At 36.8% G+C, this 12,479-nt stretch overlaps 1 protein-coding gene across 3 annotated transcripts in view; it reads right to left on the bottom strand.

Annotated features, from left to right (window-relative positions):
• SAXO6 (stabilizer of axonemal microtubules 6) overlaps positions 1-12,430 on the bottom strand; it is a 29,852-nt gene extending 17,422 nt beyond the window's left edge. For 2 of the 3 annotated variants that reach the window (XM_081589838.1, XM_081589839.1), the window contains exons 1-7: positions 12,280-12,430; positions 11,127-11,241; positions 7,481-7,854; positions 6,284-6,418; positions 2,051-2,218; positions 689-792; positions 508-607 (exon numbers count right to left, since the gene is read on the bottom strand). In XM_081589838.1, coding sequence (XP_081445964.1) covers positions 508-607; positions 689-792; positions 2,051-2,218; positions 6,284-6,418; positions 7,481-7,854; positions 11,127-11,241; positions 12,280-12,297 — 1,014 coding nt within the window. In that variant the 5' untranslated portion in view covers positions 12,298-12,430. Of the gene's footprint in view, positions 1-507; positions 608-688; positions 793-2,050; positions 2,219-6,283; positions 6,419-7,480; positions 7,855-8,172; positions 8,321-11,126; positions 11,242-12,279 lie in introns of those variants that run through there. The other variant, XM_081589840.1, reaches the window with a different exon arrangement.
• Between the last annotated feature and the right edge of the window lie 49 nt (positions 12,431-12,479).

The raw sequence follows: 12,479 nt of genomic DNA, 5'->3' as shown, positions 1-12,479 counted from the left end.
CCTGGCGTGCTGCAGTCCATGGGGTTGCAAAGAGTTGGACATTACTGAGCTACTGAACTGACTGAAACCCTAACTACCAACTCTTCTTAATTTTAAAAAGTCTCAGGCCAAAAGATAATCTTTCCAAAACAAGGAGCTAACAGTGGGTGCAGTCAGACAAACTAATCTTGAAAAATTAATCAGTCTTCACTTAAGAGAGTGGAGGTCTGCAGGTTATAAAATAATCAAGTCTATAATGCTACAATTCTATAAACTGACTTCATTAACATAAATAGTTGATTTTAAAAACATTTTTAACTTTAAAGACCTTATAATTAATCTCTAAGGAACTAGTTGGCATTAAAAAAAAAAGTAAATACATTGATAAATAATATCCAACTGATACTTCTGGTGCTACTACCACATCATATATCTTCGAATTGTAGTCTCTACTACTAGGTAAAAGTATTGAAATTAAACTGAAGTAGTATCAAAGAAAATGTGGGTTTACTGAGCTTATGTACTCACCTGATTTGGTATGTTTTCCTTCACACGTGTCCAAGCCCCAGCTTTATATAAATACTGGGCTGGGCTCAGAAATTTTGCTCTATATTCAGAATTCACCTTCCTAACAGAAATGAAATGAGAGTAAATATTTCACCATGCTAATCAGCTAAATACTATGATATTTTTCTCACAAAATACATACCCAAGCCTTTGATGTCTCCAAGGAGTAAGTTTCTTTTTAGGCTGGTTTGAGTCTTTTGATTCCATCTCTGCTTCTGATTTTAAAGGATCATCTGTTTTATTACACTAAAATGAAAATAATTTGAACTTTTCATGCTCAATTTATGTTATACATTAAGGTAAAAATACAGATGTCATAAAGTATACTTGGATACTGAATTATAATTGTTTTTAAAAGTAAGCTTTTACTACTAAAATAATGCAGAAATCACAAGTCAACAAGCAAGTTTTGAAACTAGTATATCTGGTTAGTTTCTTGAAGTATATAGCTCAGGATATGGTTTCATTTTCCAACAATAAAAATTTTACATACTTGGCTAGGAAAAATGTTTTATTTACTTATTTAGATGTTCAACTACCTTTTGAACATTGGTCTTACATCTTCCCTTGATATTCTAAATCTACACTTAATTGTTACAATAATTAAATGGAAGGTCCCAAAAAGTAAGTTAGCACATTGCTTTACTGAATAACTTAACAATTCTTCTTCTCTTTAAGAATATCGTTAAGTCCAAATAAAAAAGTATTAGACATTATTATACACATACACTGTATATAATATATATGTATGATTTTTATAATCCATATATAACTATGTTTATTATATATATATATAAATCATTTTACTTTTAATCATATAGTTTTCACTCTCAGAATCCATAAAATATCAGGTATGACATTCCAGGAGATTCAAAAATAGGACCTACCCCTGATTTACCTATAATTTACAATAGTTTTAACCTGATGATGCAACTCAAACAGCTGTAATTTTTTACAAAAGTAGGTGTTTGTATGTACTGAGGTAAGTCATGTGAATTATACTGGCTATAATTTGGTATACTAAAGCCCTAGTTTAAAATACATGTGTGTATGTGTATTTCTGTCTTAATTTCCATTATTTAATTTAAAGTATGTGTTTCTATCACCACTGTAAACCCCTGAAGTTCACATTACTGTAAGGCCAATCATTTGATATTAGGCATAGCAGACTTACCTGCTATATTAAGCATTCGTTGCACTGTATTATACTTAATTACTTACATCTCTGTCTACCCCATGCAACAAGAGCTCGTGGCCCAAGAGCTGCTTAAGGCTTAGTGTGGTTATCACTGTATTCTCAGTACCTACCAGTGCCTGGCTTCTACCAAGAGCTCAATGAACATTTGACACTTAGTGAACAAACAAATTAATGAACTAGCTAAAAACAAAAATCTCAAGTGGTGATAAGTAAAAGGAAACTTACAAAGTTGCAAGTGGTGGTAAGTAAAAGAAAATGTGAAGAGTTTCAAATCATGAGGATTTTGTTTAAAGAATTGACAAATACCTTCTTTTCAGGAGATATTGTTTCAAAATTTCCGTTTTCCTTCAAATGACTTCTTAATTTTGGTTCTTTCACTGGGGATAAGCCTTTAAAATTTCTTTTGTATTCAGTTTCATGGATGACTGAGTTACCTTTGAATTGTGGAACAAATTTGCTTTTATTGTGGAAAACCTTAAAACAAAAATTACTTTAGTTTAGTTTTTTTTGTTAAATATATAGAACTTAGAACTTCAATTGCTTAAAGCATTTCACATATAAAGTTGAATCATCAGGATACAAAAAAGGGAAAATTATATACGACTATAATTTCATTTCACATGGCTAATTAATAGCCATTGCAACAAAAGCAAAAATAGGTAAATGGGATTGTGTCCCAACTTAAAAAAAACTTCTGTACAGAAAACAATCAACAGAGTGAAGAGACAAACTATTGAGTACAAGAAAATACCTGCATACATCTCGTAAGGGGTCAATTTCTAAAATATTTAAAGAACTTAAGGAACTCAATTCAATAGCAAGAAACAACCTGATTAAAAAATGGGCAAAGAGGCATAAAAACAGGCACAGAGATCAATGGAAGTCAATTAATTTATGACAAAGGAGTCAAGAACATAAAATGGGGAAAGGGTTTCTTCAATAAAAGCTGCTAAGAAAACTGGATAGCCACATGCAAAAGAATGAATCTAGACCACTATCTTATGCCATATATAAAAATTAAGTCAAAATGGATTACAGATTTGAATGTAAGCCCTGAAACCATAAAACTCCTAAAAGAAAACATAGGCTAGGCTCCTTGACATGGGTCTTAATGACTTTTTGGATTTGACACCAAAAACAAAGGCAACAAAAGCAATCATTAACAAGTGGGACTACATCAAACTAAAACATTTCACACAAGAAGGGAAACCATCAACAAAATTAAAACATAACTTATGGAACGGGAAATTTTGCAAATCATATGTGATAAACAGTTAATATTCAAGATAATAAAGAACTCATAAAACTGAATAGAAAAAAAACAAGCTGATTAAGAATAGGCAAAACAACTTTTTTCCAAAGAAGACATAAATGGGCAACAGGTACATGAACACATCACTAATCATCAACGAGTAAATCAACATCAATGAGACTTTACCTCACATACGTTAGAATGGGCATTAACAAAATATAAAAGATAACAAATGTTGGTGAGGATGTAGAGAAAAGGGAACCCCTGTCCACTATTTGTGGGAATGTAAATTCATATGGAAAGCAGTAATGAAGGGTCCTCAAAAAATTTAAAATATAATTATCATATGATCCAGCAACCCTATTCCAGGTATATACCCAAGGGAAATGAAATCAGTATCTCTAGATAATCTACACGGCCATGCTCATTATAGTATTCACAATAGCCAAGATACAGAATCAATCTAAGTGTCCATGGACAGATGAATGGATAAAGAAAATGGAATATTATTTGGAATATTATTTAAAAAGCAAATCCTTTCATTTGCTACAACATGGATGAACCTGGAGAACATATGTTAAGTGAAATAAGCCAGGCACAGAAAGACAAAAATACTACATGGTTTGATCCCACTTATATGTGGAATCTAAAAGAATTCATAGAATAGTGGTTGCCAGGGACTAGGAGATGGGGTAAATGGAGATATGTTGGTCAAAGGGTGCAAAGTTTCATCTATGCAGGATAAATAAGTTATGGAGAGCTAAAGTATGGCATGACTACAGTTAAAATACTGCAAAAAAGGTGAAAGTGTTAGTCGCTCAGTCGTGTCCAACTCTTTGCAACCCCATAGACTATAGCCCACCAGACTCCTCTGTCCATGGAAATCTCCAGGCAAGAGTACTGGAGTTGGTAGCCATTCCCTTCTCCAGTGGATCTTCCCAACCCAGGGATCAAATCTAGGTCTCCTGCATTGCAGGCAGACTCACCCATCTGAGCCACCAGGGAAGAACTCAGTAATACTGTACTGTATACTTAGAATTTGCTAAGAGGGTAGATCACAAGTATTTTTAAGTGTTGTACACTCACACACACAAAAAAATGGTAACTATGTGAGGCAACAGATGTGTTAATTTGCTTGACTATAGTAATCATTTCAGAATGAATGCATATATCAAAATTTTATATTGTACATCAAAATTACATAATTTTTATCAATTATACCTCAATAAAACTGGAAGGAAAATCCAAAGGTCAACTTTTGATGCTCATTATTATGTTCTCAGTAATAGTTATTATAATCAAAATAACACTTAAGTCAAAAGAAATAATGAATCCTATCTTTTCTCCCCACAGTTCCCTACCACTCCATTAGTTTGGCAATAGGATAAGTAAAATAGGCAGATTTTAATCACATGAAAATACACATTAGCGTTACAAGGCAACTTTGTCAGCTCTACAGGTTTTTTCCTCCTTGACATCAACTTTTGTCTTCCTGCAACAATAAAATATTCTTAACATTTTTAATATCTGACATGCATTTGTTCATTTTTTTTTTCCTTTGCTTATTTACTTTTAGCCTGAAGCAAGGAAAAAAATCAGGTAATTATCATGTTTCTATTTATAAATGTTTCCTTTTATCCTTATTATTCCATGATATGGTTTCCATTTTATGGTATATTGCCAATGATTACAAATAAAGTAATGGAAAAGATATGGAGTTCAAATAAGGTGTATAATTGCTTCATAATGCTGAATAATACACCTACACTTCACAACCAAAAAGTATATCTAAGTACAGAATAATCTCAAGAACTTTTCTGCCATAAATTGTTCTTACTCCTTTATATATAAGACATCCTTTCAGAAAACAAGTGTCTGATAAAACAGAACTGAATAGCTCCTTTAGGAGTTTCCCCTCAACAAGCATGGAAAAAGTTTCTGTCACACAACTCTCCAATCCACAGACCTGAAACTGCTGATACGCTTTAACTAACAGAGCATTTCTTTACAAAAAATTCTCTGAAATCTTCACTAATGAAAGCAATAAAGCTAGTAGTAAAGGTATTTGCTAGTGATTTATACTTCTGATACTATAAAAAAAGAACATTTCTACACAATGCTTTTCACTGAACTATGTAAAAGTTGTCAGTAGGGCTTTGATTTGAATTACCTGTAGCTTACATTCCATAAAAACTAAACAATCACAATTTTCAGGCCGTATTTTGTAGGTACATTTTCTATCTAAGAACACTCGTGAGCCAGCAAAAGAAGTATTGATTCTGTTCACTAGATTTATAAAGGGAATGTATTATTTTCTGTATTCCTAAAATGTTATATATATTTCAGGTTTTTAAAAACTGAATAACAAGTAAGCCTAAATCTGCTACAATTTATAGCAGTGAAAATATTATCTTAGTGTAAGATGACATGTTACTGTCTTTCTGAATCTAATTATCCTCTCAGTCTTTGCTGCTATCTTAGTGTAAGATGACATGTTATTGTCTTTCTGAATCTAATTATCCTCTCAGTCTTCAGGGATGTATAAAGTACACAGGTGAGTGAGAAATAAAAGACTAAGCTGCCATGAACCTTTGGGGATATTCTAAATGGAAATATTTCCTACTTAAACCTAGGAATATGGTTAAGAACATAAATGAGAGTTAAGAGCTAAGAACTTTCTAGAGAATTATAGTAGTAAAAAAAAACGTATATTTTAGTAATGGTAGCCCAATACTAAAACTGTGTGAGAATACAATGAAACTTAATACCACTTCTAGTTACCATTTTAGCTTTTGAATTTTATAAACGTAAATTGACAATTCCTATCACTGCTCATTTGATATAAAGACAAAATTATATATCTTGCAACACCTCAACCTACTTTTTACTTGTTAAAGTAAATATCCAAAGCAGTTATGCCTTTCTTAGACAGAAAACATGCAATATATTAGTCAATGAAACACAACACTTCAGAATAAAACCAATTTAATAATTTTTTAATAAGTAAAAAAAATTCACAGCATGCAAAAACTTACCAGTCCTCAAGTTTTCATTACCCTGTCTCATATTTAGTATATGTGATGGATCTGGCAACAATGATCATCAGTAGCCTAGGACAGTATAATATTACTGCTATAAATCAGAAGTAATAGGATGATTTTAGCAAAACTCTCATTTTCACTTTTCTAGAACCTACCTCCAGATCTATTATCTAATTTCTTTCTATGTAAACTGCAACACTAGATTAGATAATGGCACTCAAAAATGCATTGCATCCATTAAACTACCTGACTGGCTGCAAAAGTTGGAGTAGGTTGTTTAGGGGTCTTCCAAACAAACTGCCTTTGATATTCAGAATTCCTCAAGACATTATGTGAAGGAACAACCGTCAATCCAGCTTTCTTCCTCAGAAGTCTATCCAACTGTTGGAGGAGAAAAAAAAACAAAACATTCAAAGTTATTAAAAGTTTCTATTCAAACTTTTTTTAAACTGTGATTTAAAAAAAAAATACAATATAAAAATCTACACTCCTAACAAATTTAAGTGTATAGTATAGTATTGTTAACCATATGCACATTGTTATAGAGCAAACTTTTTCCAATCGATAATGTTCCTTTTAAATTGTGACTCTTTAAAACTCCTTTCTTAATACTGTCAAGGAATTACTGTGCATCCCAGAAAAAGGTAACATTTCTCAGTTCCTTCCTACCAATTATTCATAAATGGATCTATTAGTAAGAAACAACAGCACATCACCTCATCCACACCTTGCTTTTGGGATACCTCTTCCCCTGCCCATCAGACTTACATGTCACCTCCCTTGATTCCCTTGTGTCCCCTGGTTTTCCAACACTTCTAAACGCCTCTCCGTGGTTCCAGTCAGTGGTGGACATGAAATGGGGAGGAAGCAGAGTGGAGAAAACTGTGGAAGGCAGTGAGGTGTCTGCACAGGGCCCTGCAGCCTCTGCTTATGTGCTTCCAGGGGCCTTCCACAGGCCAGCTGTGACATAAGAGAGCAGAACTGCAAGATCTTTTGAGATCCAGCCAGACCTCTCCTTTCTTTTGCATGTTGCCAACTGAGGCTCTGTTTTTTTTCCTCTGGTATACAATAAGAAATTGAAAAGGGCCTAGGTATAAGTCAGCTCACCATCCCTGCCAGAAGTAATAGCCTACTCCCCTTCACTGTCTCAACTTGATCTCTCCCTTAGGACTCAGGTGCTGATATATGATAAATGAAATCCAGAGGCAGACTGTCTTCCCAATGAAGGGGTATCTGAAAATAACCAGTACAAAATGGCAACTGTTAAGAATAGAACTAATTCATAATAACTAAAGTCAACTATCACCTTATAGTCTATTCTACAGACTTTGAATAAGAAAACAGCAGAAAAAAATTAAGCACAAAATGTAATATTACTGAAATGATGATAAAATTCATAGAGAATTCTACACTTCTGAAAAGAAATACAGTGAATACACATACCCTATCATCTACATTTTCTGAAAGAGGCTTGGTAGAATGTTTCAGCTCCATATTTTCATTAGCTGGTACATGGTTTGTTTTTACATCCTCCTTATTTTCTACAATATCTGAAGCCCCCTCAGTTCTGGAGTCTGCAGAGTGAGATCTGGTTCTCTTGGGACCCCTGGAGGCTTCTACTGCAAGAAGTCTTTCTTGGTTAACATCTTCTGTTTGTTCTGCCTCCTGTGATTCTGGTGTTCTAGGGGCTTCAGGTTCTGGTGATAGGACCACATTATTCTCTGAGGTAGCTCCATTCCACTCAAGAGATTTTGAAATCTGTGGGTCATGATGAGGGACTCTTCTTTTTGAAATAAAACTTGGCTCTCTTGTGATTCCTACAAAATATAATATGCAAAATTAGCAGAAACCAAAGCATAAAGCCACAAAGACAACTTTGAATCACATGGATGAGAGAAGAAATGGAATTTAAAATTCACTTGAGATACACAATATCCTTCCAGTTACAGGATTTAAAAAAAAGTACAGTTTTTCAACGTAAAATCTCTAATTTTGCTTTAAAGAAATACTAAAAGTTTGACCATAATTTTAAATTGGGGTCATGATGTTCAAGTTATCCTAACACAAGTCACTAGAATTGCAACGTGATGGACCTGGCAAGCCAGGTGGAATGTGTTGCCTCCGTTTCTAATTACTTTCCTGTGCTACTTAGCAGAACAATGGGCCCTGGTACTGTCAAAATTTGGAACTTTTCACAAAGCTTCTCTTATGCAATGCAGACCAAGATGAGAAGGGATGAGATGTCATTATGCTGGATCTTGGCTCTATATCTGCCTTGAGTTCCTGAGAAGTTAAAGAGAATGAACCCTTTGAACCAGAGCTAAGATACTATTTCTCTATATTTCTCTCTGGAAAGCAAATGCCCAAAAAACTTAACCTTCTACCCACGTAAGAGGAGCTCTGCAGAATGACAGCCACTGAGATACTGCCCTAGTTTGGAGCCATTCTTTAAATAGAAAAGACGGTGTAGGATGGAGAAGAAAGATTAAGACTAGAAGAGGAGGGAAGGTGGACAGACAATCTGGCATTAGCTAAAACCAGAGCTCTTTAGCTTCTGTTATGGATGTTTTGCCATCGGACCCAAAGTCTCCACTGGTGCACATCTCCCCCAGACCACGGTCTTCACACTGGATGCATATGTGTCTGGAGGCATAGAAAGGCATCTGGGGGAGGGGTGCAGAAACAGCAGCTTAAGGGAATCACTTTCCAGATCCTCACTTCCATATGTGCCACTTCCTGACACTGATCTGCCTAAGGGCTTCATCTGGCATCTGTAGTTTCCTTTCTCACTGCTCCTTTCATAATCACCCTTCACCCACTTTACAAAAGAAAGACACACCTCTCAACCACCCTATGGAATAAAAAACAATTGTCATAGGTGGGGAGGACAAACAAAGGAACCATTCAAGAAAGCACAACTCCTGACGGGGAATATTTGACAGCAAAGCAAAGAAGGCAGAGATTAGAAGTAACAAAGGAACAGTACCTTATTTTATCTAGCTCCATGCCTTTTCCATCTACCTATCTTAAACTAAAATTCAAGTGTAAGAGGGACATTATGTGAAATGCGTATCTGCATATTAATGCATTTATGTGAACCAAAAAATAAAGTTAGACTTTTTTCTCATGGAAAAGAATTCTAATTTTACCAGATCAGTTTTCCAATGAGGACTGACTTTACCAATTAAATGATGAACATTTACCATAAACTGAGCTAAACTAGCAGCTTCAAAGTTAACAAAATACATGTAAAATGTGTACAATATTTGTGTATGCACAATAAGCCAGAAATCATATCCTTTGAAACTGTTCATTACACTTTTGATTACAAAAATTAAATATCAACTTTAAAATGTGAAGAGAAATAGACTTTCTAAATTCTTTTAGCAGGTATGAAACCAAAAAAACTTGAAGACCACTGCCCTAGACTTCCCTCTTTAACAGAGCAGGGTTGGTGGAAGAAGAGCAAAATGAAAAGGGAAGCTCCTCAAGTGGTCCACCCTTGTCTCCCAGCACACACTAGGAGGAAAAAGACACAGAGAATGTCTAGCCAGTTTTAGGTAACACTGCTGCTGTTCCTTGCTAGCTTTCCGCCTCCTTTTTGAACAACCTGGAGTTCCCGCTCTGCCCCTCCCCGTAAACATTCCTTTCTCATTAAGGTACCATACTCCAAAGTGGCTCTGTTCCTACAGCCTCATTTCATCAACACTCTTTCAAATGTAGCTGATCTAAGCTAAAATGTTATGTGGCTAACCAATTCCCTAGTGTCATAATATCCCTTAAGGCCCTTGATGGGCTTAGCTCAGCTACATTTGAGAGATTTATGTTGGGATACTTAGTCTAACAGAGCCTCAAATTTGTGGAATTCTGGTCATCTGGAGAGGATTATGAACATCACCCTGCCTAAGACGCAGGGACACTCAGGCTTTGAAGCCGGGCTCTGGGCAAAGGAGCCTGACAATTCAGAGGAATATTAAAAGAACCACCCACTCTAGTCCACTCTTCCCTTTGTTCTCCAAACCTAATCCTGGAAATATGCTCTTCTTACTAGTTTCCAGATTTGGCACCCCACTCTTAAGTCTTTTCCTGGCTTCAAACATCTAAGATTGGAGGAAATTATATCCTACACATCTGCACTCTCACAGGGGTCACAGGAGGAGCACCTAGCACTCATCTATGTATAAGCACCTAGCCTTTAACAGGAACATCTCATTCATAACTCCCAACAATCCTGTGCAAGGGGCTTTCCAAGTTCCACTTGGTGAAACAAGCCCAATTTGTCCAAAGTCACACAGCAAATGTGGATTCAAACCCAGGTTTATGCATTCATTTAAAAAAAAAAAAAGTTTTAATAAGCTTTAGAATGTGCCAATGTACCTATGTCAGGTACTGGGCAGGAACATGGTGGTGAAGACAGAGCTCTGTTCTCAGAGATCTTATATTCTAGTGAGGGAGAATTAAGCAAGCAGGTTGAATCAAGTCAGTCTGTCTCTCTCTCCCTCTATCACACTCTGGGAAACCTTGGCCGAGGGTTCTGACTTCCTGGAATACAGGGAGGACGCATGTGTGATGAGAAGAACGGGGTCCCTGAACTCACATGCTTTGAACAAGACAGATCTGATTTCAAATCATGGTTCTGTCACGAGCTGTGAACCTTGGGCAAATTGCTTAATTGCTCAATTTCCACTTTTTAAGACCTTGGGAGAACTCCTCCCCATGCTTGTCCACTCTCAGTTTTCATGTCTCACCTCAAATATCACCTCATAAAAGCCTTTCCTGACCTCTGATTCTGAAGTGTATTCCCTCCAACCCACCTCTCCTCCGTTATCTATCACGCCAGCCTACAATTTTATATGACAATCTGAAATTTCCATGTTTATTTACTGAGTTACTTATTTACTGTTTGTCTGGTTCAAAGCTATATCCCTAAAAGCCGGGAATATAGTCCTTGCCTACGGTAAATTCTCAATAAATATTTGTTAAAGAAATGAATAAGTCAATGAGGCCAACTGAACAATGCTTCACAGATTTTTAATCATTTTGCCCAAGGTTTATTCAAGTTATAATGACAACTAATTGTTCAACTTACCTAATTGATCTGATCTAAGTCCAGCCCACGGGTGTCTTCTCCCCACTGAAGAATTACAGGACTCTGACAAATACGACTTTTTCCACAGAAAATTTCTCTGGTATTCACTCAACCCCTGTAATGCAAAGTACAATTTCAGTACAATGTAATTAATGAAAGTCGTTTTAAAGTTATATATCAGTAAAAATCATTTCTGAACCTCAAAAAAGAGTGGAAATACTTAAGACTAATTGAACACAGAAGAGCTCCTTAATAATAGCTCCTAATATTTACCCAGCCCTGCGCTAAGCAGTTCAGTGTTATAACCTTAATCCCCACAACCACTTGAGGCAGATGCTACTAGGAATCTGAGCCTCAGACCGGCTACCCTTTTGCTGGATGTTGGATTCAAAAGCTTGAGCTTTAGTCTGAAAACGGGTGGCAATCTAAATCCTCATCACTATAATTATCCTAACTAATGAAGTTCTCACTGAGTACATAATATTATTTTGCAATATTACACCTAGTTCCTTGTGAAGTTTTGCAAAGTCAACCAAGAAAAGATAAATTCCCCTTCCATTCTGAATGCAAACCCTCAAGATAAAAGAAGACTGCAGTGCTTGTAGAGCACTGTGGTCAACTGTTATGTTGCAAGGTGCTTGAGCATGACAGCTACCAATTACCTGGAACTATCAACAAACCTTAAAGAAATGCATGATTATGAATAATGTGTTTCTTATATCCTGTCTTTAATCTTGTCAGGGTCCCATTTCTCAGCCGTTAAAAGACATAAAGCACTCTGAAGTTTTAAAGGGAAGGGGTGTTAAATGCTAAGCTGTGATGTGGTCCACAGGTGCCCCAATCTGAAGCCGCCACAGTTCCCATTATAAAGTGCCCTCCATCTACACACGCCTCTGAGCACCACCCCCCAAATAAATCCATCTCAAACCATCTAACTCTTCCACTTGACAACTCAGAACTGAGTGTGAGCGGAGAGGGGGCTAGGTTAAGAGGAGATGAGCATCCTCCGGGATAGTGACAGACAGGCTCGGGAGCTGACAGGTTCTACGGGGCCGAGGGGAGCGGCCCAGAAGGCCAGTGAGGCTCCGGCACGCCGCACCCGCCCCGCCCTAATTCCCCCCATCAGGCCTCGGGCCCGGGGACCCGTTCTCACCTTGAAGCGCACCGGCATGTCGGCCTGAGCTGGAGCCCCCGCCACCCCGACAGTTAACGGGACAAAAAGCTCCGAGGGGGCGGGGCGACAACAGTAGGTTCCCTAGCAAAAGCTTCTGCCCAGCGTCCTCGACTACGCGCCGGCGCACTCCGCGATTCCCTCCTTGAGCCCTGTCGCTCGGCCTTTCCCCGCCCATTCTG

This window comes from Giraffa tippelskirchi, chromosome 4, assembly GCF_054371585.1.
Source record: "Giraffa tippelskirchi isolate mGirTip1 chromosome 4, T2T-mGirTip1v1.2.pri, whole genome shotgun sequence".
NCBI lineage: Eukaryota > Metazoa > Chordata > Mammalia > Artiodactyla > Giraffidae > Giraffa > Giraffa tippelskirchi.
Note: the sequence above shows the minus strand (reverse complement) of the source record. Positions and strands in the feature narration are given on the sequence as shown.